This window comes from Phytophthora sojae, assembly GCF_000149755.1.
Source record: "Phytophthora sojae unplaced genomic scaffold PHYSOscaffold_4, whole genome shotgun sequence".
NCBI lineage: Eukaryota > Oomycota > Peronosporomycetes > Peronosporales > Peronosporaceae > Phytophthora > Phytophthora sojae.
The window spans coordinates 612,947-638,619 of record NW_009258118.1 but is presented as its reverse complement, the minus strand read 5'-3'; the positions used below and the strand labels follow the sequence as shown (position 1 = coordinate 638,619).

The 25,673-nt window shown below is 56.8% G+C and overlaps 10 protein-coding genes across 10 annotated transcripts; 3 read left to right on the top strand and 7 right to left on the bottom strand.

The window, feature by feature from the left end:
- Positions 1–2,776: 2,776 nt before the first annotated feature.
- PHYSODRAFT_366859 (hypothetical protein) lies at positions 2,777–3,484 on the bottom strand (the record flags this gene model as incomplete). Its single annotated transcript, XM_009527393.1, has 1 exon — positions 2,777–3,484. A coding segment is annotated over one exon (708 nt), but the record flags the coding sequence as incomplete, so codon positions are not given.
- A 1,107-nt stretch (positions 3,485–4,591) lies between these two features.
- On the bottom strand, positions 4,592–6,159 carry PHYSODRAFT_330692 (hypothetical protein; the record flags this gene model as incomplete). Its single annotated transcript, XM_009527392.1, has 3 exons — positions 4,592–4,720; positions 4,797–4,879; positions 4,983–6,159. 3 exons carry the CDS (start codon positions 6,157–6,159, stop codon positions 4,592–4,594), a joined length of 1,389 nt encoding a protein of 462 aa, XP_009525687.1.
- Positions 6,160–8,858: 2,699 nt separating this feature from the next.
- PHYSODRAFT_460469 (hypothetical protein) lies at positions 8,859–10,004 on the top strand (the record flags this gene model as incomplete). The annotated part of the gene is made up of 4 exons (XM_009527391.1): positions 8,859–9,032; positions 9,135–9,353; positions 9,414–9,573; positions 9,664–10,004. Coding segments are annotated over 4 exons (894 nt in total), but the record flags the coding sequence as incomplete, so codon positions are not given.
- Positions 10,005–14,454: 4,450 nt separating this feature from the next.
- Positions 14,455–14,700, bottom strand: PHYSODRAFT_285817 (hypothetical protein; the record flags this gene model as incomplete). The annotated part of the gene is made up of 1 exon (XM_009527390.1): positions 14,455–14,700. The coding sequence occupies one exon, from the start codon at positions 14,698–14,700 to the stop codon at positions 14,455–14,457; it is 246 nt and encodes an 81-aa protein (XP_009525685.1).
- A 258-nt stretch (positions 14,701–14,958) lies between these two features.
- PHYSODRAFT_544496 (hypothetical protein) lies at positions 14,959–16,723 on the bottom strand (the record flags this gene model as incomplete). The annotated part of the gene is made up of 3 exons (XM_009527389.1): positions 14,959–16,366; positions 16,418–16,464; positions 16,533–16,723. The coding sequence occupies 3 exons, from the start codon at positions 16,721–16,723 to the stop codon at positions 14,994–14,996; spliced, it is 1,611 nt and encodes a 536-aa protein (XP_009525684.1). The 3' UTR covers positions 14,959–14,993.
- Positions 16,724–17,169: 446 nt separating this feature from the next.
- Positions 17,170–18,069, bottom strand: PHYSODRAFT_498345 (hypothetical protein; the record flags this gene model as incomplete). Its single annotated transcript, XM_009527388.1, has 1 exon — positions 17,170–18,069. One exon carries the CDS (start codon positions 18,067–18,069, stop codon positions 17,170–17,172), a length of 900 nt encoding a protein of 299 aa, XP_009525683.1.
- A 3,198-nt stretch (positions 18,070–21,267) lies between these two features.
- On the bottom strand, positions 21,268–22,128 carry PHYSODRAFT_330687 (hypothetical protein; the record flags this gene model as incomplete). Its single annotated transcript, XM_009527387.1, has 3 exons — positions 21,268–21,444; positions 21,479–21,952; positions 22,024–22,128. 3 exons carry the CDS (start codon positions 22,126–22,128, stop codon positions 21,268–21,270), a joined length of 756 nt encoding a protein of 251 aa, XP_009525682.1.
- Positions 22,129–22,942: 814 nt separating this feature from the next.
- PHYSODRAFT_285815 (hypothetical protein) lies at positions 22,943–23,248 on the top strand (the record flags this gene model as incomplete). The annotated part of the gene is made up of 1 exon (XM_009527386.1): positions 22,943–23,248. The coding sequence occupies one exon, from the start codon at positions 22,943–22,945 to the stop codon at positions 23,246–23,248; it is 306 nt and encodes a 101-aa protein (XP_009525681.1).
- A 122-nt stretch (positions 23,249–23,370) lies between these two features.
- On the bottom strand, positions 23,371–24,063 carry PHYSODRAFT_354502 (hypothetical protein). Its single transcript, XM_009527385.1, has one exon. It carries the CDS (start codon positions 24,033–24,035, stop codon positions 23,448–23,450), a length of 588 nt encoding a protein of 195 aa, XP_009525680.1. The 5' UTR covers positions 24,036–24,063; the 3' UTR covers positions 23,371–23,447.
- A 381-nt stretch (positions 24,064–24,444) lies between these two features.
- PHYSODRAFT_433731 (hypothetical protein) lies at positions 24,445–25,170 on the top strand (the record flags this gene model as incomplete). Its single annotated transcript, XM_009527384.1, has 1 exon — positions 24,445–25,170. A coding segment is annotated over one exon (726 nt), but the record flags the coding sequence as incomplete, so codon positions are not given.
- Positions 25,171–25,673: the final 503 nt, after the last annotated feature.

The following is a 25,673-nucleotide window of genomic DNA, read 5'->3' as shown; positions in this document are numbered from 1 at the left end:
TGTACGGGTGCGTCGCTGGGTCGGTCAACCACCAAGCTCGCCAAGGCTCGGAGTCGTCTATAGACTCGGCTTCAGCCCACCAGTCTCTGCCCGCAGGAATCCAAGCAAGATTGACCAGCGGATACAACGGGACCGACGGCTCGAAGAAGAGCTCCACGTTGATTTCCGGGGCAGCAAGCCCGCCGAGAAGTGTCATCACTGCAGTGAACAGGTCGTCCGGCAGGATAGTCATGAGACTTCGGAGGGCATCGCCTCGACGCTTGCGAGCCAACTTGTACAACACCCACGTGTCATACATCTCGGCTATCACGTGATACGGGAGCCCCGTGTGAAAAGCCGGATGTAGCCCCATCAGTACACTCGACTCGACCATCCAGTGACACCGCTCGAACAGTGCTACGAAGAACTTGGTAGGACCCTCTTTGTCACAAACCGAGTTCGGAGCCTCTCCGCGGATCTTCACGAACACTTCGGTGAGACGCTCCATCAAGGTCACCGACTTCACCGAGTTCGTCAACCGGCGCTTGGCATCGTCGAGGACTTGAGGGGAGAAGAAGATAGGAGTCTTGGGAAGCAGACGAAGGAGCCGCTGAGCCGGGTGATCCGGATGGTAGACGTCCGCGAACGCTTTAATCCCAGCGAGGGAACAGAGCGTAACCGGCACACTACCCTTCCCCGACGCGCCATCCACAGTGACCTTGGCCGTTTGATGGCTGAGGATAGCCTCCCAGCACCGCCGAGACCCGTAATGAACGAAGCGGATGTCACGCAGCTGAGCTAGCTGGGGAGTGATCCGGGCATCTCGGCCGACCGCCTGGCGAGCTCGAGTGCGCAGCTGAGCGAGCGAATAGCGTAGAGCTGCAGGCAACTGAGGGAGAACGTGGGCGCCAGCGTCATGAGCGGTCACGACAGGCACCGACAGGGTTGAAGCTGGACCAGCAGAAATAGGCGACGGCGAAACAGCCGAGCTCGATGGGATGCCAGAGCTCCCAGCCGGTTTGTTAGTCGAGCTGGAAGCGGCAGAAACCTCAGCCGGACCGACGGCCGAGTCCCCAGCCGAACCTCGCTGACGCTTGGACGGGCGAGGGCCCTTAGCCGAGTCCAGAGACGCAGACCTCTTCGACTTCTTTGACCCTGCCTACTTCGACTTCGAGTTCAACTTGTGTTTGTGCTTGTGCTTGTGCTCGTGCTTGTGCTTGAGCTTGTGCTTGCGCCTCCGCTTGTGCTTGCCCTTACCGCTCTGCTTCTTGGAACTCGCCTGTGAGTCTGAGTCACCTGACTCGCTGGACGGAACGAGAGGCGATTGACGAGCAGCCATGTAGCTCTGGATCTTCCCGTGCGGAGGTGGGAGCGCAGAAGCTAACGAAGCCCGGCGAGATGCGCCAGGGTCGGCCGAACTGAGCTCGTCAGCAGATCCAGGATCGTCAGCAGATCCAGGGTCGTCAGCCTCAGATTCTGAGCTCTCGGACAAAGACAACGGATGTGCTGAGGTTCCAGGAGCATTCAATCCAAGAGCCGAGCCCGACGAACCAGAGGAAGAGCTACGCTGAGCGGACCGGAGGACGAGAGAGTCAGGCGTCTCTAACAGATTCAAGCAGTGAGCGTTCAACACTCGGGCAGTAGCCGCAGTGGAGCGTAAAGGGCGACCCGATGGAGAAGTCATCCCAGCTGAGCTAGGAGGAACAGCTGGCCGGGTCGAGGCCACCGACGGAGTGCTCGGCATTGGGGTGACTACAGTCGATGCCACCCCTGACGGGCCACGACGACTCTGGGCTTGATTGGCAAACCGGGAACGAGTACATTCCAAGAGCCGGTGAGCGGCCGAACCCGGAGAAGACTGCGAAACCCGAGGCGGAATCGCAGCGGAGCTGTTAATTGTACTCGCAGCCGAGACTCCAGCCGTCGAGCTCGGCGCAATCACAGCATGCGTTGTAGCAAGCGCCGGATCGGTAGCAGAGGAACCCGGTTGTCCTCCGGCGCCGACAGTTGATGTCACCACAGCCGCGCTCGGCACGCTGGTCGAGGGAGGAACCCACCGGACACGAGTCGGGAACGGAACCGAGGCAGGAAGCGAAAAAGCGGACGGAGTTGCAGCAAGGTCAGCAGATCCAGGCAACGATACAACTGCCACTCCGCTTGAAGGCGTCTGCACCGGGGAGGAAGAGTAAGGCACGAGTTGCACGGGCGGCACACTCACGGTCGGGCCGGCGGGCCCCCTCGGAAGCTCGGCGGAACCAGGCACTTCGGTGAACTCGAACGAGAGGTCCTCTTCCAGCGAGTGAACCTCGTCGCCGGCCTCCACATTCACATCGTCGAAAGTCAACCCGGCTAAGTTCAAGCTCGACCGGAGCGATAGGTCGCATGCGGCGTCAGTCTCTTGGGCAGCCTTTTCAAGCTGGACCAACGCGTCCTCATGGCCGACCTCACCAGGAAGTGGACACGCGTACGGCTGCTCGAGTGGCTTCTTGGGCTTGCGCTGAGAACCAGCCGCCGTCGCTGACTTCGGGTTTGAGTAGCGAAGTAATTTTTCGGCGGGTGTCAGAGTATCCAGCCGAGCTCGGTGAACCTGGTCGACCGACTTGCAGCGGCGACGGCGCGAAGCAGAAGTGGACACGGGCATACAAACCGCACCAGCCGACACAGGATTGGCGGCAGATGATGCGGGAGACTCGCTTAGAGGGGCCGGAGCCTCAGACCCAGTCAGCCGGGTTGATTGTCCAAGGAAAGAACCAGCCGAGCTCACGGTCGCTGGCAGAGTAGTAGCAGCGCCGTCCGCTCGCGGGTGGATGGTCAACTCGACTCGACGAGTCTCTCCAGCCGGGATGTCCATAACCTCCGGGAAACGTTGAGCCAAGATCCGGCATAACCGAGCATTAAGCTGCAAGTCAGCAGGGCTCAACCCAGGCACGTCCAACCCGGCTGCAGCTGCAGCAGCCATGTGAGGATCATGCATGGGTAAAAGACCCATGCGAGAAATGACACGCTTCTGTCGGAGGATGACCTCACGCTGGTGTTTGATGGTAGCCTTGGCATCACGGAGAGTCTGGGCGTCTCCATAAATGAGTAGCCGAGACGACTCCTGCAGTTGCTCGAAGTGCTTGGTCGAGATCCCCTGGAGCACAGCGTACTCGGCGTCACGAGCCGAAAGAAGCTGAGTCAAACGCTCAATCGCCGAGTCGCGTTCCCTGAGCTGCCTGCCGAGATCCTTAGCGTGAGCGAGAGCCGACTTCACTTTATCATCCTGAGACTTGCGGGCCGACTTCAAGGAAGCTTCAGACTCGGCCATCGCCTTCCGGAAGCTGGTCAGGAGAGGGGACGACTTCTTCGACTCGGCTTTCCATCGGTCACGCTCCTCCTCGATAGTCTTCAACCGTTCCTCGAGGTCGGCCTTCACAGTCGCCTGTGAATCCAGCCGCCGAGTCAAGTCAGCGTTAATAGTCCGAGCAGACTCCAGCTCGACCCTCAGTGCAGCGACGTCACTAGCTTGACTTGAAGGTTGGTGCTAACCGCGAAGGAGGCTCACGAGTTCGCTGACGGACGTCGCCTCGAGGGCAGCTCGGCGGACCTCTCTATCAGCCGCCGGCGCGGGACGAGTGATCACGAATGACAACAGCCGAGCCAAGTCCGCGTTCTCGATGCGGCGTTGCTCGGACTGCGCATGGATCAGCGCAGCGAGAGTCGAGACTCACCGGCCCAGCCGAGTCCGACCGACCAAGGTCGGCGGCTTCCGAAGTGGTGTCGCCACGCGGACTCGGCAAGCGGCGAGGAGAAGTGCGAGATGCCGGCTCGGACTCCCGGTCGAACCCACGGGAAGTTGTCAGATCGATGACAGGGTGCTCCTGCTCATCGCTGACCCCGCGAGCCCGGGACGCCGAGTCGACCAACTCAGCGAACTTCCCCTCATCTCGCGCGGGAAGATGTGAAGACTGCAAAGACGACGCAACTGAAGTCTGTGAAGATCAGTAGAAGAAGGGTCAGCAGCAGAATGGATGGAGCCGTTGGAGGCGAGGAACGTACCGGAGGAGCGGCAGGAGCGCCGGACGACGACATGGCGTGGAGACTTGTGCGCTGCCGTTGGAGTTTTGGCCGAGATTGGACTCGACTCAAGGAGTGATGGTCAGGTCCCTCACCAACTCGGCTCGGAACATGACCGGGGCAGTTGTGGTGTAGGAAACACCAGATTTCGCGCGACCAACTCGGCTGGAGTGGTACACTGTACCGGTAGCCGAGCTCAGCCGAGCTCAGCCGAGTTCACCAGCTTATCCGGACACCTTATCCGGCTCAGCCGAGTTCGAAGAATTGTCCGGATAGCTCATCCGGACCAGCCGAGCTCAGGCGTCGCCGAGCTCAGCGAAGAGTCGGCCGAGATCCAAAACCGACCACTTCCATTTGGTATTTGTATAGGAGCTTAGGAATAGTGGAGGTGCCCCTTCAGGGCGCCCGACAGAGATAACAAACAACAGAGCAGTATTTTCTAGGCCTAAAGCACGTGTACACGTTCCGGTAAGTCCCTGCACGGGGCCGGATTATGTCTGCTGCCGGTACCCGAGAGGCATAGCTTGTAGGGTACTCGGCTGGCAGCGCCAAGAGATTAAGGTCGGCCCGGGTTGGGCGCGAGTCTCGCCAAGCGCGAAGGAAAGTCTCGCCACCGCTGCGAGCCAGTGTTCCCGTACGTCCCGGGCACTGATTGCTGAGTCGAGAAGCCTTTGCTCTCGGCGACCTGTAAAAGCGCTCCGTGCGCCGTCGTCCATCCTTTGGTGGAGGGCACAGGGTTGAGCGAACGGAGGCCGTCGAACTCGGCGGTTCTCCGGAGGAGTGATCTTGGTTGGCAGGTCTCGGCGAGAGGCGAGACACCCGCTGTCCCGGTTGGGCCGAACCGCTCGGGGGCAACCCGGTGCAGGCCAACAAAGCCGACCAGCTCGGCTATTGTTGTGTTTGTAGCCAAGTTACCACAACTGACGATTTTGTGTGTACTGCGATACCACATTCAGCAGCAGCACGAAGTCGCGTCGAGAATCCCTGGTGGCGGCCTAGCATCGTCGCAGCTCCGTCCGTCGAGACACCGATCAGTTGAGGGAGCAGGTTGGTTTCACCGATGTGCTCTAGTAGATTAATGACAAGCTCAGCATAGTTCTCGCCTGTGTGGGCGCTATCGCCAATGGGGATGGCGAGGAGGTGGATGTTGTGAATTTTACCCACGAGGCCAAACGACACACGCACGTCCAGGTATCCTTCTTTGTGGTGCGTTACGCCATCAACCATCAGCGAAAATCCCCAGGTCTTGCTGAGCAGTGAGCGGATAGCAGAGAGGTTGAGAGCAACGACACGGCGAACCGATTGCCCTACTACTTGTCTGCAGGGGAATCCAGGCTTCATGTTGGACAGCGCGGTTCCGAACGTGGCAAACAGACCAGCAATGGCACGAAAGCTTACTCCCGCGTTGATGCAGCTGACAATGGTCTCAAACTGGCCTCGATCACGGATAACTAGAACGTATCCATCCGTCTCGGTCTCCATAAAGTCGTTGGAGACTTCAACCTCTCCGATTTCGTCGTCCACAGTCACCAAGCCGTGTGGCGTATCACCTCGGTTGCAGAACAGACGCTTGATGAGGCTGGCAATTCCGCTCAGAACCACAAACGAAATCTGAGGGTGTCTCGGGAGGAAGTCCTCGATCCGGGTAGGCAGGAAAAAGCTTTCGCGCTCTTCGTCCTCCGTGACAGCAAGGAAGGCAGACCACTTCTTCGAGTGCTCGCGCTGCATGTGTCGGATGATATGGTCGCGGCGAAACGTCTTGAACACCATAGCTTTAGCCATCTTCTTGCGCTTCTTTTTCGGGTTCCTCATCAACGCATCGAACGCGGAATCGTCTTGCTCGTCCGGCGGATCTTCCCGTCGGAACACCTCGCAGAATTTGCAGATCGCCTCGGCGACGTCGCCTTCCACGTAGTTGAACGGACGAACGCAGAGCTCCTTCTCATACTTTGGAAACCATTGCTGACGCGTTGGCAGCTTCACCTTGGTTGGCAATGCTGTTAGTGCGTCGTTAACACTGCGCAGCTTTCGAGTCGCCTGAGTTGAACTTGTAGTCGGCTTATAGCGACCCTTCCCACGGCCTTTGGAGGTTCCGCGAGCTTTGGAAGATGAAGTGGGTGGCATGGGCGTTGGTGGGTTGGTGGGTTGGCCGTTGTTTGGCAAGTTTAGAAATGATTGACAAGTTCGGCGCTTGACGCTCAAGTGAGCAACTAGCCACCAATGGAGTCTTCAACTTGAGTTTAGGCGGTACGATCCCGACTTACAGCTACATATGAGCGATACTACTGGATTCGACATCGCTTGCGACGTGCTAAGAGTGTTATTAGCCATGTATTTGGCCTATTCCTCGTTGCATACATGGATAACCTTCTGCAGACGCTGGAGATGGCAGTGCAAGTTGGCTTCCACGCCTGCATTTCCTTAGTTAAGAGGGGGTACTCTTGGCAATTTTAAAAGGGGTATTTCGTTCTTTTTCTGTCCACAATACCCCCTCCTGACATGCCTGAAAATTCCTACGTTGAACTCTAAACCGACACACACTAACTGGGAAGTTATTGTGCTTTGCAGATAAATGTCGCCCCGTTTTATGGCCTAGATCGAGGAAGGCCGGTCCACAAATCAGGGTACAAAACAGAGGCGGTATCTCGATTTACTTAGATCGACCTTGAATTGCGCTTTTGAAAACGCAAAAGGGATCGATGTACCGTAGATCGACCTCGTTCTGCCCAGATCCACCAGGAGATCGACCTCGAGCCCTGATTTGGATTGTCGTAGCTCGAGTTATTAGCCGGCCTAAATAGATCGATCTGTCCCTTTCTTTGATCTCGTTTTATTAAATCGACCTCGACTTAATGATAAATCGAGGAGAGCTCCAAGTCAAAACGACAAAACGTTTGCGAAGCACAATAATAATACTTGTCCTGGGAAGACAGCTAGAAGAGCTGTATGGACAGCCTCACAGACATTAATTCGTCCAAAAAAAGGTTGCTCGTACCACAAGCACCATTCGGACAACATCACATCGGTGACACGTAACGTTCACACAAATCAGCTTGACAACCAGAATGCATTGACGTCGTCGTTGTGCCAGGACATGGAAACTATACGACATGATCGAGCAATCGCTTCTCGTTGCGTCACTGTCGCTCACGCTGCTTAGTCAAGCTAATCGTGGCGAGTCGACCAACCGTTATACTCGAAAGTGGTGAAGTGGAAACAATGCGCTGCCCGCGTGATTCAAGGGCGCAGCAAGCCGCGCCCTTGAATATTTCTTTGCTTACTGTTTAGGCCATCGCAGGCTCCGAAACCTAGTAAGCGATTCGCAGGACTTTAACTCAAACCCATTCTAACCTTCTCAAATGGAAGCGCCAAATAGGCAAGATAGCCGACCTTCCTGATAAGTATACATTTGTATCTCACACTTCAACTGTCTTCCCAGCCTCAAGCACAGCCCCTTGTTGTCCCAACTTGTGTATGCAAACCAGAGCTGGTACTTTGATTTCTTCTTCTGTGCCTCCGCGGTCGACCCCTTAAAACACTTGGGCAACTTGCGATAGGCAGCCGCGGGCCCGTGTTGTAATGATCTGCACGTGCAAGAGCAGAACACAACCACATCATCAGTTGAGTCCGCACGCAGAGAGCCCAAGTCGTCGTCTGCAAACTCACCGGTTGCGCAAGCTCCTGCTCCGGCACGCCTCAGCCAACCACTTCATGTTTAGGACCGAGCGCCATGAGGGCGCCCTCGGGTAGATGGATAGCAGCAAACAGACAAAGACATCAATTCAGTTTCCATTTTACTCGCAACACAACAAGCACAACCAGAACCTTACACTTGGTAGCACTTGCGGAGCCGACGCGCGCTTCAGTCCAGTTCCGGTTCAAGTTCCAGTCCTCGTTCCAGTTCCAGTGCCGCCACGCGTCGCCGGTGTGCACGCCGTCCAGCCTCGTCCGCCCCGCGTTGCCGTTGCGCACGCCGTCTTCCTCGCATCCGTTCTTCGGTGTGCTGCACCTGTACCTCTCGCCGTTCAACTTCTCCGGGTGGGCCGCGTGCGTGACCTCGTCCGCAGCCTCGTCCGCTCGTCGCCGACGGGGCCTCCATTTTCGCCGAGCTCGCTCCTTTTCTTTCTGGGGGAGGAGTGGCGACGCACATTGTCACACGTCACTTCGTGTCGACATCTCATTCGTGCATTTAGCCCAATCACTTCCGCGTGTCCATACGCGGCACCCACCTCGACCTTCCGCTTGTCGCCTCAGCTGTCACTTGCAAACAGTGCGCAGCCGAGTGTAACATCTGCGTCGGTGGCCGTTACGAGTTTAGTAGTAGGAGTCTTTGTGCTCCGAGGCGGACTCGAGCTAGCGCCGGACGGAATTGCACCAGTTGCTTCCTTCGGGACACTGGAGCAAGTGGTTGGTACTTGTCGGAAGCAGAGCTCCAGGTCGGGCGTCTGTGACTTCGTTGGGGTTTACAGACATTGTCGGAAGCAGCGCTCCAGGGAGTGCCTGCGACTTCAAACTTTGATTGATTTAGCTGAGGAGCTTGCGCGCCCCAGCCATCTATTGACGACGTGGCTAGCGTAGGCGCAAACATGGATGAAGCAGCGATGCAGCACGCGGACAGCGTGCAGCAGATGTTCGCCTCGCTCGCGGCGATGATATGCGAGCAACAGCAGTTCATGGCGCAGACAGCGGCGCTGCAGCGCCAGATGGCGGCGACACTGCAACAGCAACTGCAGTAGCAGTCTGCCTCGCAGCAGCAGCAACAACCACCGTCGCCCGACTCTACTTCTCAAGACACGCGCGAGTACCGTGCCGAGGGCATCTCCATCCCTAAGTTCTCCGGCACTAAGGACGACGATGTCGCGGACTACCTCTTCAGTGCCAAACTCTACTTTGAGTTGAAGAACATCAAGTACGGCGCCGACTCACCGCAGCAGCGCCCCCTGTCACTCTCGGTGGCGAACTTGAAGGGGCCAGCAGCAGCGTGGTACCGCGAGTACGTCTCCCACGACGGGAACTTCCTGCACTCGGTCTCGCAGTTCGAGGAGCTGCTGACCAGCGAGTTCACGACCCCCGATCACCAAGAGCACCTGCGCGACCAGCTCCTACGCCTACGCCAGAACAACTTCGCCTGCCTCGAAGATTACGTGTCGGCCTTCCGGCACATCATCTGCAAGGTAGAGGACATGAGCGATATCGACAAGGTCATGCATTTTCAGAAGGGGTTGGTCGTAGAGATCAGACAGGAGGTCAAGCTGCGCCAGTTCCGAAACACGACGGACGCGATTTCATTTGCACTGATGTACGACCGAACGCACGCTGTAGGATCGCGTCGAACCCATGCGAACCGCGGAGGTCAAGGTGGCCAACGCCTTCAACAGTCGTTACATCGCATCGAGGAGCCGACACCGATGGAGATTGGAAGCTCGCGCTTCGTTTCTCGCGACGAGTGTCTGCGCAGTAATCTGTGCTTCTACTGCAAGGAACCCGGGCATCGCCTGGCCACGTGTCCAAAGAGGCCAGCGCGCAACAACCCCCGGGGTGTGTCTCGTCCTCCACAAGGGCGCGGGTCATTCCGCGCTAACCAGGGCTCGTTCCGCCGCATTGTCGAAGACGACGTATCCGACGAAGACGAAGACGACTACGTAGACAGCCGTGACGACCACGTCGAGGTCATTGACAGCTTGCAGTTGAACATGGTGTCCATCGCCACCCAGCCGTCACCCAATCGTGAACTGTTGCGATTCGAGGGGGCGATGAACGGGCGGGCAGTGCGAATCTTGATCGACAGCGGTGCAGAGCGCAACATTGTGCGCCCTTGCCTCGCCCAAAACTGCGTTGAGTTCACCAAGGTCACGGCGGAGCGCTTGGACGGTACGACAACGCCGGCCCGTACGGCGCAACAATGTTTGGAGACTATCAGCTTTGCTGGCAGAGACTTCAACGGAGTTTCCCTCATTGAGTGGGAAGTGTCGACAAATCAAGACGTGATCCTCGGGCTTCCATGGCTGGTGCAGTTCAACCCGGTTATCGACTGGCAAACCGGAGTGATGCGGTTCCCTAACAAGCGCTTAGTGCATGATTTCATTTCGGTGAACGACAGTCTCGAGGTAGCGGGACCGTCAGTGGCTTCAGTGGAAGTGAAACCTGAGTTCCTTCAGCACCCCCTGCCCCCGAATCTGCGGCAGCAGCTTGACGCTCGTGTAAAGGCAGGCTACTTCAGTATGCCTTTGGGGCCAAGCTCGATAGCAGAGCTAGAATGTCAGCCATTGCCACGCATCTTTGACAACGAAGGCGATGACGACACGGAGGCATCGTCGTTGTGTGTCCTCTCGGCGACAGAGTTTGAGACAAAGGTGAAGGCCGACGAGTACGCCGAACTGTATAATGTCACGGTGAAGACGTCGCCCAAGGTGAAGTCCGTGCCGTCGAAGCTTCAAGCAGTACTTGACGAGTTCGCAGATGTCTTTCCGTCAGAGTTGCCGCCTGGATTACCACCGAGCCGCTCAATCGAGCACGAAGTGGTCTTGAAACCAGGTGCGACGCCCAGCAACCGCGCCCCCTTCCGTCTCTCGAAGGTTGAGCAGGAGGCATTGGACATCTTTGTGGCAGAGCTGCTGAAGAAGAACTGGATCGAAGTGTCGGACTCTCCACGGGTATTAAACATCTTTGGCGTGCCCAAAAAGGATCCCGCGACTGGCAAATTCCCATCACGCTTGGAGTGGCTACATTCGAACAATCCGCACATGCCCATTCGATGGGTCATTGACTATCGCTTGGTGAATGCGGCCTCAGAGGTTGCCAAGATACCGCTGCCGCACATCGAGCAGCTCTTTGATCGGATGGTGGGAGCAGTGATCTTCTCGATTCTCGACCTCGCCAGTGGATACCACCAGATGCATATGTCTCCGACGTCTAAGCAGTACACGGCACTCAGGACAAACCATGAGATATATCATTGGAACGTGGCGCCTATGGGACTGGCCGGCATGCCGGGCACGTGGACGCGCCTGGTGCGCAAGCTGCTGAGCCATCTACTGTTCGTGGTCGTTTATCTGGACGACATCTGCATCTTCTCGCGGTCGATGGCCGATCACGTCGAGCACTTACGGCAAGTCTGTGAAATCCTTCGGGCTCACAAGCTTTACGCTCGTCCGGACAAGTGCGACTTCGGTCAAGCTTGGGTCGACTTCCTTGGTCACACCATCTCAGCTGATGGCTTGCACGTGGACGCTCGCAAGACTTGAGCCATCGCCGAGTGGACAGAGCCTAGCAACATCAAGGATCTATAGCGCTTCGTGGGCCTCGCCGGATATTATCGTCGCTTCATTCATCAGTTTGCGACACTGGTACTTCCGCTGAGCTCTTTAGTCAAGAAAGATGTGGCGTGGGTATGGGATGACGGTCAGCGCCAGGCTTTCAATACCATCAAGCTTGCGCTCCAGCACGCACCGGTACTACGTCTGCCAGACTTCGACAAGCCGTTCATTTTGACAACGGATGCTAGTCACGCGTGCATTGGTGGAGTCCTCTCTCAGCTGCATGGCGGCAATGATCTCCCCGTGGTATTTTTCAGCAAGAAGCTTGGTCCGCATGAGCTGAACTGGCCTGTTCACTAGAAGGAACTCTTTGCGATCAAACAAGCGCTCACCCGTTGGCGCCATTACCTCCATGGAGTCTCGTTTGGTGTGTACATGGACAACTCGGCGTGCAAGTGGTTTCTACAGCATCCCCGCCTGTCTGGTCGCTTGGCTCGCTGGCTGGACTTTTTTGCGTCCTTCCAGTTCACACTGCATCATCGTCCAGGCGCTTTGAATGTCGTCGCCGACGCGTCATCGCGCCCCCCTGATGCTTCTTCAAGTCCGGGGGAGGAACCGGAGGCTGGTGAAACCGAACCCGAGCCGCTGGCAGTGTGTACGGCGTGTTTGACGTCGCCGACATGCACGAACATTCGCGACGCGGCATCGCGTCGTACCAAGGCTACGGAGAAGCTCCAAAGCATACCGACTCGCGATCAAGCCGTGATGCTTGCCGTCAAACAGCCAGTCGCAAGGGCACATGGTGTAGGCACGGCACAGTGGCGTATGAGATTGAACGCAGCATCGATGAAGGACAGCACGGTGATAAGCTCACTCCAACTGGATAACCAAACGAAGCGAGCGTTTCAGAAGGCATACAGCAAAGATTCAGTCTTCAAGCCTCCGGTCGCCCGTCGGAAGAGTGCGAAATCATTCGCGGGTTGATCTATTTGAAGAGCAACGACAGCCTACGCCGCCTCTGTGTGCCAAACAACCGGAAACTCTGGCTCGATGTCATTCACAACGCGCATGATGCGGCGATCATGGCGCACCCAGGCATCCGTCGCGCTCAGCTTGCTGCGGCACCGTGGTACTTCTGGACGAGCATGGATCTGGACATCAAAGCCTACGTTCAGAGTTGTGAGTCATGCATGAGGTACAAGTCAAGCACCGGACGAAGAGCAGGAAAGCTTGAGCCGATCTCGTTGCCCGCTGCGTGTTGGGATGTTGTCTCGACTGACTTCATCACGCATTTGCCTGTGTTCGACGGCTTTGATGCGATCATGGTCGTGGTGGACAAGTTGTCAAAGCGTCCAGTCTACATCCCGACGCACACCACGGCGACTGCGGAAGACATTGCCAAGCTGTTCTTCAACAACGTCATCCGGTACTATGGTATCCCATCGACCATCATCTCCGACCGGGACCCGAAGTTCACGTCGAAGTTCTGGAATGCACTGGTACAGCTGATGAAGATCAAGACAGCGATGACGACTGCCCACCGAGCGCAGGCCGATGGCCAAACTGAGCGTCAGAATCGGACTCTCGAGGACTCGTTGCGATGCTCTGTTTCGTACCATGGCAACGACTGGAATGAGCACCTGCCCATGATTGAGTATGCGCACGCAACACTGGTGTCCAGCTCGTCGAAGCTGTCGCCCTTCTTCGTCGACACCGGTCGTCACCCTAAGAACCCATTGGGTAGTGTGGAGAGCGATCAGCCGGTGGCGAGGTCTCGTTTGGAGTACGCGTCTCGATTTGTTCAGCATCGTCAAGAGATGATCGAACGTGCTCGGAAGAATCTGTTGGATGCGCAAGAGGCTCAAAAGAAGTTCTACGACCGGCGTCGTGCAGCAAACCCATTCAAGGTCGGTGATCTAGCCTTGCTGTCGACGCAGGACCTGAACATCTCGCACGCCATCGCGGAAACGACGCTTCGCTCACGGAAGTTCATCCCGCGCTTCATCAGTCCGTACCCGATCCAGGAACTTCACGGCAACGTCGCGCTGCTGGATCTACCGGCCAACTTTAAGCACTTCAGCCCACGCTTCAACATCAACAAGCTCAAGCTATACAACAGCAACCCTGATCGCTTCGTCGGCCGTGTGATCCCGAAGTCGACTCCCGTGATTTTCGACGACGATGGCGAGCCACTACACGTTGTCGAAGCTCTGATCAAGAAGCGCATCTTCAACCGCCAACCTGAGTACTTGGTCAAGTGGCACGGGCTCCCTCACCATGAGAACACGTGGGAACGCGAGCGCGACATCAAACACGTCAGCCACTGGCAAGCGCTGCTAAAAGATCTTCGCCAACGCAATCGAGTGGCACGGGCCTAGTGGAATTCTCTTTAACAGAGTTTTCACGGTACTGTTCCTTACATCGAGGGTCTACAGTACTACCAACTTCAACTTCGGCGACTTCAACGTTCAAGGTGCCGGGACTCGCTCAAGTCGGGGGGAGTGTAATGATCTGCACGTGCAAGAGCAGAACACAACCACATCATCAGTTGAGTCCGCACGCAGAGAGCCCAAGTCGTCGTCTGCATACTCACCGGTTGCGCAAGCTCCTGCTCCGGCACGCCTCAGCCAACCACTTCATGTTTAGGACCGAGCGCCATGAGGGCGCCCTCGGGTAGATGGATAGCAGCAAACAGACAAAGACATCAATTCAGTTTCCATTTTACTCGCAACACAACAAGCACAACCAGAACCTTACAGGTGTCCTGAAAGCTTCCAGCGCAATTGATGCAAATAGAGCCCAGATAAAGCATTCGGCTACATGTAGCCTTTTCGCTGCAGAAGGCCACGGCTGCTAGGCCTGGGAACATGGATCAGCACAGCCAACTTTGATGAGAGAACGTCGCACTGTCCGAAGACAGAGTGAATTAATTGAAGACGGTAAATCAAACGACGTTTTCGTCTATTTAGCTCTAGGCACCAACAGCGGAATTCTTCTCAAGTATTCCCAGTCGGTGAAGTCCACAAGCCGCATCTCGTGGTTGTCACAACCTACGCAGTAGTAGCCACCGGATTCCCTTTGTTGAAGTATTTTTTGTAGGCCATCCACCGTTTGTACTTGGGGTGTTTTAGCCGCTCGCTCATGCTCAACCCCTCGAAATACTTCAGATACTTCTGGTAAACAGCCCCAGGCTGCCTTCCCAGATCCAGAATCGTACGAACCCTCTCTCCTCGTCCTTGCGTTCGTCTCCATCCTCGTAGGTTTCCTGGTTCCGGAGGTGGCGCTTGTCCACGCTGTTCTCCCCCGCCAATCGAGTGGTATCGGATGAAACTCCAGCCGCGTTCGCAGCAACAACGTTGACGAGTGCAAGAAGAAAGAATGCCGTCGCGAGCACAGTGTAGAGCCTCATGATAAAATCTCGGACTTGTGCGCCACAAAGCTGGTCTAGAAGTGACGTCGATTTTATGGAGAGCTATGAGGTGCGGGGCTGGTTTATAGCCAAAGAAACCTGTATTACGGGACGGAATGGCATCGGTTGTGCTTTTATTAACATGGTCCAGCTGGACAAGCCAAAAGCGAGAAGACGGCAAGTTGTCTCAACGTTTCAACTCCCCACCAGCCCCACCGTGGGGCACGTTGCCGTCCGTACGTGCTTCATGAAACATTTAGGAAATTGGTTATCAAGGTTTATTGCGTCGGTGTCTACCGGATCTGCTTCTCAATGACGAGCGCTTTCATCTCCGACAGGTACAGCGGGTTAACACCCGCTTCAACCAGCTCGCCAACCTCCTCCATACGAATTCGCTCCAGCTTCTCCAGCTCTCGAGCGAACTCCTCCTTCAGCGCTTGACCCTCCTCCTGCTTCTTGACGAACGCGAGCTTCTTCAGACGCTCCTTCTCTTCGATCTGCGACTGCAGCACACGACGGTGCGCCATGCTGGCCAGCTTGCGTTTCTCGTCCTCCGTCTTCACGCGCGCCTTGTCCGACTCGACCTGCACCATGATCGACTCGTACTCGCGCTGCTGGAGCGTTGCCTCCTTCACGCGAGCACGTTCACGGTGCAGAGCCTGAGCGTTGCGAGCACGCCGCAACTCATCCATCTCTTCCTTCTGCTTCCTCGCCAAAGCCAAGTCAGCTTCACGCGCTTGCCGTTCACGAGCTTCTGCAGCGCGTTTAGCACGCAGTTCATCGAGCTCAGCCTTCTCGTTCGCCATCTTCTCCTGCATGGAGCGTAGCTTGGCACAACGCAGCTCTGCTTCGTGACGTCGCTGAGCCTCTTCTTCTTCACGCCGCCGCAGATCGTCGGCCTTCTTCTTTTGGTACGCTAGCACCTGGTCCTCCTCTTCCTTGATCTTGCGCTGCACCTCCTGCTTCCTCAATAAGTTGTCCTCGTTGAACCTCTTGATCTCCTCCATTGAGCGCTGCGCGCGCAGAGCCTTGGTTTTCTCTTTCTCCGCGGCCTCCTCTTGCTGACGCTGAATCTTAGCCAACATCTCCTGCGCTTCCTGGGCGATCATCTCGCTCTCCTTCTGACGCTGGCGACGACGGTCTTCGATCTGGTCTTCCAGCACCTTGCGATCTGCGTATCGCTTCTGCTTCTTGACCTCATCACGGTGTTCTTGGCGCTTGAGGCTCTCAAGCCGCTCGATCTCCATCAAGGTGTTCATCTTCTCGTCGTACACGTGGTGCTCCTCTTCTAGCTCCTTCTTCACCTTGAGCTGCTGATCACGAATGGTGAAGGCTTGCGCGCGAGTGCCGAGCGTCTTCATCAGCTTCACGCTGTCGTGCATCTGGTCTTTCAGTACTTGCGCACGGCGCAGAATCTCGTGCTTCTCAGCGGAGAAAATTTGCTCAATCTCGCTCTTCGGAGCTCGTTGTGCTGCTTCCTCGCTGAGCTTGAGCATGTGCTCTTTGCGAGCCTTCGACGTCAATCGCTGATACTCTTGATCGGCTTCTCGCTTGGCCTCCAGCGCCTCGATATCGGCCGGAGTCAGGATTTTCGTCTCGGCCCTGATGCGCTCGAGTTCGTCTTCAGGCACCACCACGAGTTGGGCCTTGGTCACTACTCGCTTCCCTGCTCGTCTTCCGACCTGGCTTCCAAAAGTCGACTTTGCATCGTGCCCACCGCCTTCTTGGTTCGACGAAGCGCCTGGATGCGCTCCAACAATGTCCCTGCCACAAGAGTCATGGTCAGTACCAAGTACTTGGAGATAGGTACAACGCAAAGTACGTGTCCTTACCTTCCAGCTTGGAGCGTGCGGTCATTCTTGCGGCTCTTGAGTAGCTGGTTCTTCTCACCGAAGAGCGTGTCATCCACCTGCGGCGTATGTGCAACACGACGGTAGCGTCGAGAGCCACCACCGCCACCATGGATCAGGTTATTGGACGAGCCCCGACTCGACGCCGAGTGCGATCGCGCGCTCAAGCTCATGGCTGCAGCAAGGCTCTTGTAGCGGGGGGTGTCTATCAATGGCTATCAATCCACACTTCTTCCGCAATGATGCACGTGCCAGCAGAGCCAAGTAAAAATACCATCAGAGCCTTGAAAGCCTTGCCCATGGGGTTTCGTAGTTGTGAGCTCCGCTAAAAGTAGCTCGTCAGCAAGTTGAAGCGAACCTGGGAACAATGACACACCGAAATAGACACTGCAACCAACACTGCAAATCCCAGTGACATACCTCATCAGCCTCGCTTGAAGAACCCCCAGTCGAAGCCCGCATATCCTGGCCAAACCCGACAGCAGGAACCAACTCCAACACCGCGTTTCTTCACGACAATCAACTCCGTTAAAAGCAAGCAAGTGGACGGCTCCGATAGCAGGCCCCTGCGCTACACTACCAAGGTGGCCTCCCGCGTCATGTCCCACACAGCACGGACCTAGAGTGCCGACAGCTTGATGGCCTGCTGCAGCGTGAAGGTCTGTCCGGCCGGCAGCTTCTGCTGCTCGCTGACGCGTCCGGGCTCGACGCAGAGCATGGTCGGGTACTCGTCGTCCGCGAAGTCGCTCATGCCCTTGCTCTTCTCGACCCAAGGGTTCCACACCACGACGTCGCTGGGCTGCGGGACCTGCGAGGCGCCGCTCTTGATGAAGGCCTCCTTCTCCACGGTCACGACCTGCTCCTTGCCGCCCGCGCGCTTCATGCGGACCACAACGGGCGACGGCGCGTTGGCGTAGACGCTGTCCGTCTCCTGGGCGAAGCCCAGCACGTCCCGCGTCTCCGTCTGCTGCGCGGCCGCCACCTTGTCGTGGTACGCCACGCCCTTGAGCCCCTCGACCACGACGCCGCCGTCGCGCACGTCGTCCGCGGACAGGTACGTGTGCAGCAGCGCCTGGAAGGCGACCTCGTGGTCCGACTTGTTCTGCACGTGCAGCGCTGTGGCCAGCGCGTTGGCGAACAGCTTGACCTCGTACACGAGCGCCACGTCGTGCGGGTACATGGCCTTCATGTCCTCCGTCACGTCCAGCGCGAAGGTGGCGACCGTGGGGCTCTGGTCGTCGCCCACCGTCTGGTCCAGCTGGCTCAGCTTCCAGTGGTTCACGCGCGCGAAGCCGTGGTTCGGGAAGCCCTCGGCGGCGCCGAACACGGGGAAGACCAGCGGGATGCCGCCGCGGATGGGCTTGCTGCCGTCCAGCAGCGCCTGGCGCGACAGGAACAGCACGTTGCGCTCGGGCTCCTGCGCCGCGTAGAAGCCCGTGACGGTCGCGCCGTACAGCTGCACCTCGGCGCGCGAGCCCGACGGGTGGCGCAGCTCAATCACCGACTTCTTGGCGCTCATGGCGATGTAGCAGCGGAGGGGGAGCTTGGAACTCGAGCTCTGCGCGCGACGCGGCGAATGCAGGAATGCTGCCACATCGTACTGTGTAGTGACGAGCAAGAGATCGTATCGAAAAGATAGTATCTCGTCGGTATCTTTAAGGTGCCGCACATAATACTACATCTTTTTCGACGAATCACATACGTCGAATCTTAGTAGGGCTAGGTTCCAGTGGCCCATCATACGACATAGCCACGTTAGCCATATTTTAATATTAAAATAAGTATTATTGCAAACTTCCATGCCGCGGTTCAAGGCGGCGGCGGCGTCGGGGATGTTGGCGGCGGAGCGTGGCGCGTGCAGCGTGCGCCGGTGGCTGGCACTGCTGCTGGCGCTGGGCGTGCTGTCCGTGGGGCTGCTGTCGTACCGCATGTCGTCGCTGGGGCAGGCCCCGCTGCGGCCGTTGCTGCGCAGTCCGCGGCCTCCGCGAGCGACTCCCCCCACGTACATGCTGGTGCGCGCCATCGGCAACGCGCTGCCGCCGCGCCACGACCCCTCGCGGGCGCTGCAGAACCTGCGCTTCATCCTGGAGCACGAGAAGCTGGACGTCGCGACCCACTGGGTGCTCAACCGCCTGGCGGATGACCACGTGGCGCGGCAGTTCCGCGAACTGCTCGCGGAGTTCGACGCGCCGTACACGGAGCTGCCGCTGCGGCTGGAGCAGTACGCGCAGGCTCCGTTCAATGTGGTAGTGGAGGACCACGGAGTGGACCGCGTGCACGAGGACCCGAGGGACGACGACGAGTGGACGAAGCACCAGGACATCAACGCCATCTACGCCAGCAAGAACCGGTACGCGCTGGGCATCAACGTCGCGCGCAATGTGATGCTGGACATTGCTAGACAGAGCGGAGCGAGGTGGCTGCTGCCATGGGATCAGACATGCTTCCTGACCCAGGAGGCGTGGGGGCAGATCAAACGAGATCTCGACAACGCGGCACCCGATCAAAAGTACTTCATGTCGTTCATGGATCGGCTGACGGAGGAGAACGACGTCATCTTCTCGCCTGGTTTCAAGGTTGATCCGTGGGAGGAACCGCAGATTATCTTCCGGAACGACAGCGTCGAGCGCTTTGACGAACAGCTTCGCTATGGACAGCGGGACAAGGCGGCTCTGCTTATCAGACTGCAGGTGAGTGGTGTGTGGAACGGCTGGGGGTGGAGCTCGTGGGAACAGCAGCGCACTTTTGCCAATCTATCCAGGGACGTTACCGGAATTGATGCAGTACCCAGTACCGGGTACGTGATCCGCTTGTATTCTGGCCTGGAGTCAGATATGGAGGCGAACACTGCCGAGGCAGGATACGGCCGTGAAATACGCCGGGCAAAGGGCGTGATCAACGCGCTGGATAAGCTGGAGGAGCGCGTGATGCTCGAGCTCTTCCACTATAGCCCGGACAATCTTCTCGTTTACGACGAAGCTCTTCTAAAAAATTACACACAGCAATCCAGTACCGAGGAAGGCAAGCAAGCCATTTCTAGTCTTTTGGACGACGCCAATCGTGCCATGGAGGTATCGGAGTCCTGGACGGTGACCAGTAACGAGTCCCTGGATTCAGAGCGTGACCCCCGGGTTTTCGCGAACTACTTCGATCATAAGGATGGGCCGCTGAATGACGGCGATTTAATTCGAGAGATGGCGTACAACACCACTGCGCTGTCCTTAGCGTGGCGAATAACGGGTGACAAGCAGTACGCTCTTAAGGCATCAAGGTTCTTAGAAGCGTGGTGCGCCAATCCAACGAGTGCCATGCGGGCAACGCTCGAATACGCAGACACGTCGTACCAGAAGTTGCTTACGAGCACTGACGGCAAGACGCGAGGGTCCCTCATGGGCATTCGACACACAGCGGTAGTCCCTATGCTGCTGGATGCTATTCGATTGCTCAATACCACGAGCTCCAACACCTCGGAAGACGGGGTACTCCACGGTGACTTGAGTGACCAAGTCGTGCAATGGACTCGAGACCTCTTCGACAGTCTCCACTCCGAGTACGCGCGCGATACATTTCGCTGGTCGCCTGGGCTCTTCGCGTTGTTGTACGACGTGCAGGTGGCCGCGTTGGGGGCGTTCCTCAACGACTCGAAAGCGTTGCGTTTCACCCTCGGGACGATGCAAGGCCGACTGATGACGATGATCTCACCAGAGGAGAAGCTACTCGTACCAACGGGCGTCGCCACCAAGCCGTACACGATGTTGATGCTAGCTACATGGGGTTTTGCAGTGGATCTGGCGCAGCAGTTCGGCTTATCCCGGCACCTTTTCCACTTCGATCTCACTCGAAATCGACGCGAGGAGCGGGTGAATGAAGAGGGCGGACTCCTTTGCCGCTTTGTCGGACATACTGTGCCGTGTTGCCAAGCGGAAACCACGGGTGCAACCTCAATGCACCAGTGTGTGACAGTACTGCAGCACTCCGACGAAGCGCAGCTGTTCGTGTACTCGCGCATTGTGCGGCAGGCTATGGAGCACTGTCCAATCCTGCAGAAGCGGCCGTCCTGTGCCTCGCTCGCGCGCATTGCACCCGATCTAAAGGCTCTATCGGCTCACGAAATGAGTCGGTATCTGCTGCCGTCGTACCCTTTCCTGCGTGCGGCGACGTGACCATGAAGGCACGTACAACACGAAACGTTTGTTTAACAATGTACTCAATGCACATGCACTGCCATACTTTTCGAGAACTGTGCTGTCCGAGAACGAACAAATTCTCGTTAACACCAGGTTGTGGGTACTGGACCGGCACCGACATGAGCATCATCGACACTTCACAGAACATCATCTTTTCTTGCACTTCCATGTAATCTGTCTCATCATGGCAAACGCTTTCTGCACAATCTCGATGGATCGCCAAGCGTTTGGCCTTGCGTTTGGGAGGAAAGCAGAGAGTGACTAAGTTACCTGCGAAGAGAGCTGATACGGCGGATTTACATGTTGCTCTGTATTCGGAATGCAGTCTGAATACTTATTCCTGTATTTGCGAACTTGCAGATTTTTGTGTGATGCCAACACCGAACAATTCTACGTACCTTGGTGGTCTTGCTTCTGGTTAGTCCTGTCAACCTTACCTTCCTCACCTTCAACCTCCCGCGGGTTAAGGTAAGGTTGGTCTCACCTCACTAACCTCGCTAACCTCCCACATACAAAACTCCATATAAAAATTATATGAGCTTACACGAACACACAAACGCCTGGACACCAACACCCGTGAACACCAGGACGTCGACGTGCACGTGAACGCCGACGCGCTCGTAGCTGCCGACTCGCTGTAGAAAGCCGATCTGCTCGAGGACGTCGCGATGCTCAAGGACGTCGACCTGCTGACGGACGCGGAAGCGCTCGTGGACGCCGAAGTGCTCGAGAAGGCGACACGCTCGTGGACGCCAACGCGCTCGTGGACATCGAGATGGTCAAGGACGTGGACGTGCTGAAGGACGCGGAAGCGCTCGTGGACGTCGAGATGCTCACCGACGCGCTCGTGATGAACTTGATGAACGTAATAAAGCCTTTGTCTTCAACCAAGAGAAGCGGGCAAAAATGGGCTGCTATCCAACGCGCAAGAAGCACGTACACCTCCTTCTGCTGCTCGGGGCTAACTTCACGAAGCTGTCGGGATTGAACTTCGGGCTGCGGCTCAAGGCTATTCTCATCCACATCGTCCTCTTTGCCGTAATTTGCGAGCGCTGCTGCGTGGTAGTTGCTCATGTGCCTCTCAACACCGCTGTTTCCCTTGCCGAATCGAACCGATCGTTTGCACCTTGTGCAATATGCATACGCAGTGTGCTCGTTCTTCAGGTTTTTATCATCGATATTCCAGAACCGGTAGTGAGCCACAAGCACAATAAACTGCCAGTGTTCAGGCTTTCGAATTTTAATTTACTCATGCCAACCTGTTTGTGAGACGGTACTGCCATTACCGTTTCGTAGACTGGGGTCTGCCATAGTGGTGGAGGAGCTGTTAGCGTCGTAGCAGTCGAATTACCGCTAGCACCGACGTCCACCGCTCGTTGCGCAGGCGTCATGGCGACCAAAGTACCTCTATCACCGCCGTCCGAAGCTTGTTGCGCAGGCGTTGCGTCAACCCTGGGTACCGAGCGCTGCTGGACCTCTTGAACCTGCGACTCACTGGCGGCATCCGAATCGGAAGAGAACACGGTGTCTAACCTTCGGCTTCTCTTTGTTTGGCGCGTGTTGGTAGAAACAGCTCAGCGAAAATCACATCCTGTAGCGTTCCAACTCTCACGGGCGATAGTGTGTGGACTGCGATTTTGAGGGACAGACGCCATCGGCGTGTGCGAGGCGCTATTCAGCACTTCGTCAGGGGGGCGGTGCTCGTTCATCGCGCAAATTCGGCTGTAGAGATCGCTCCTGGTGACCAGTTCTGGATTAGACGTCCGAGCGAGGTCTGCGAGCCTGCATGAACGCCGCGTACTGTACGCAGTACGCGGCACCTTTAAAGATGGGCTATTTATGCAAAGCATGATAGTTACGCAGGTTAGGCCGAGAGTCGGGGAAGTTGGGAGGTCTGAAGGTGGGTTGAGGTTACGGAGGTACAGGTAAGGTTTCTACTTCTGATTAGGTTACTGCAGGGCAATCGTTATTTCGTAGTGCAGTTACTGCAGGGCAGGGCAGTAACTGCACTACGAAGTAACGATTTGCTCACATGTCAACAGATCCTGAAATGCTCTTGAGCGTTTACGGTACCTGTCTGGCCAAGTCAGCAAGTCTGCAGCAGAAACGGCTCTCGCGCCATCTGCATCCAACGAAGTTGTCGAGACAAAAGACTCCGCCCGCCGCCGATCTCCCTCACTCCTCAATTCGCCGATTCGGACCACAATGCGGCTTTCCAGTGTCGTTCTCGCGACTATCGTCACTCTCCTTGCTAGCACCAATGCTGTCGAGGTCAAGAACTCCATCGACTCGCTGAACGTGGCAGGCCCCGCCGTCGGAGAGCAGAGGTTTCTGCGAGTTCACAAAGGTCACGCGTCGACGCAGAACAAGGAGCTAGCGCTAACGGAGGAACGCGCGATGCTGACGGCGGTGACCAAGGTGAAGGACAAACTCTTCAAGCTCAAGATGAAAATCGCCATGCCAAGCATCAAGAAGCTTCTGGAGGGTGTTGTCAAGGACATCCTCAAGTAACGTTAAATGCAATGGCAACACTCATTAGAAGTATTTGTTTTTACTGGCATGTTTAGTTGGCGCGACTACAGCTACGTGAAGGTATCTCCACTACCGAATTCTCCGAACCATTACTAGGCTGCAGTCGACTCAAAACTCAATAGGAAAAGTCGCACGCACATCCTTGGGCTTGCCGCCACTGGGACTGTTGATAGTCAACTCAGGCAGACTTGCTCGTGGGCGCGCTCTCCACCTGCTTGTGCTGCGGCTGCTGCTCGGCTTCGCCCGACTGCTTGAGCTCCTTGCTCTTCTTCTCATGGGCCTTGCCGAACGCCGTCTGGCTCCAGAGCTTCTCAAACTCGTCGGGCGTGCCCTGCGAGCAGATCGTGTGGTGTTCGCCATCGTCCTGCGCGTTCTTGCGGTTCCAGATGGTCTTTAGACGCTTGCCGAGCACCTCCCGCTCGTGCTCTGCCTTCAGTCGCCCGGTCGAGTCCTCGTAGCGGCGGCGCGTACTCATGACCTTGCGGCCTTCCTCGTCCACAACCGACGAGCTGCTGAACGAGTAGGACGAGAAGGCGCGTTGGTTCTCCTCCTCCGCCGCCGCCTTTTCCTCCTTCTTCTTCTTCTGCTGCTGCTGCTGGTCCGTCGTGGGGAGGTCCTTGAAAAACTCTTCGTCCGAGCTCACGCCGGGCACGTTGCGCATGCTCATCGACAGCTGCGGCAGTGTGTTGGTGTCCATCATTGACAGCTCCAGCATCGACATGGGGTGCCACAGCGTCGGGCGCACCAGATCCCACGAAGAAAACATCTCGCTCTCAGTCTTGGTTGGTTCTCGCTTGCTCGGTTGCTCTCGACTTGGTCAATTGGAGAATGAGTCTGGGCGGAGTCAACAGAGGAGGCCAAAGCTTGGGGATTCTGAGCCCCGTCGCCCCGGTAACACGAGACACGAGCTCCAACACTGCTTCTGGCCAATTCCAACGGCAGCATCGAGTGTTCTCGATGCTCGATACACTCTTTAACTGTAAATGAACGGCAAGTTGAAGTGGTCCCGATCATTCTGTACCACCATTGGCGAAAATACAACTTAGTGAACAGCTGGTGTAGATACAAACGCCAAGTCATTTTCATGGGAGCAAAGGTATCAATCGCGATTCCTCGAAAAGTGCTCTTCACTTCATCGCCGCGTCCCCTCGACGCCCCTCTTCGCTTCGCTCCTGATGCTCTGGCAACTGGGCTGTGGGGCGCTCTGCCTTCAGCTCTGCGTCCCCATAGGACGGGGGCTGCTCGCAGTGCGCGCGCTCGAGCGGCGCGCGCGTCTGCAGCCTCGGAGCTTCAATCTGGGTCGAGGATTCCACCGCCCACTGTACGGAGCAACATGGCTACTTCTGCTGCTCCGCGCGGCGTTTTTCGCACTAACTGCAATGGAGGACGTGGAGAAAATGGAGATCCCGGTTAAGGTGGCTACATTCTGGCTGCTCGACATGCCCAGTGTCGCTGTGGCGGCGCTAAATGGCTACATTGTGCTGTTCGCAGTGCGTCTGGTGTTCCGACGACGGTGGCCCGGAGCCACATCAAGCGGCGATAATGGAATCCTCTCTGCTGTATTTGTGGCTTACTGCATGTCACTTGTGGCGTTGGTGACTCTTGTGGCTGTTGGAAGGGCAGAGCGAGATGCTCGGGGGTTAATGGTGCCCCAGTGGTTGACTTTTGGCTACACGGCGGTGATCTGGACGACGTTGGGACTGCTGATGCTGAAGTACTGGGGACAGGCAGTCAAATTTCTGTGGAGATATCGACGTCGGCATCAATGGAGTGCGTTGGATGGTGAAGAATCGTCACAGAAGAGCTCTTCCAGACTGCCGGTGTTGAGCATTTCGTGTCTGAAGAGTGTAGCCATGTGCAGCACACTCTTGGCCGAACTGATGATTGTTCGCGGAGTATTATGTGCCTTTGCTGCTTCACAGAGTGAGATGGAGGCGGTGGACGTGACTTCTTGGCGAACTGTTGTAATGCACCACTTCGGCTGGGAGGTCGCGAACGTTGCCATTGTGCTGCGAATGCTGCACCAGACTCCAATCGCTGTCCACCATTGCAGTGGTGAAACCAGGAGCGATGCTACTTCCAAGCAAGATAGTGGAGCACCTTCTGCTCCGGAATTCGATGTAGGTGAGGTCCAGATCCAGTTTGAGGTGCCACACGTTCGCGAGCTAGTCGCGGATTACGTCGTCCCTATAAATGCGTCACTGCTCTTCGCCCGGCGACGGGGAATGGAGCATGAGAATGCCGTCGAGGATCGTTATTGCAGAGTTCATCATACTGGCGCACCTTCAGAAGGGGCCGAGTATATCGATTGCCGTTGTTGCCGCGACACAATCGATGATCGATTTTTGAGCAACGCAGACGTGCCGTTGCTCGCTGACGAGCACGAAGTTCTTGATGACGAGGA

Coding starts and splice junctions, on each gene's coding strand:
- PHYSODRAFT_354502 (XM_009527385.1), bottom strand. CDS start 24,035: ATGTTTTCTTCGTGGGATCTGGTGCGCCCGACGCTGTGGCACCCCATG.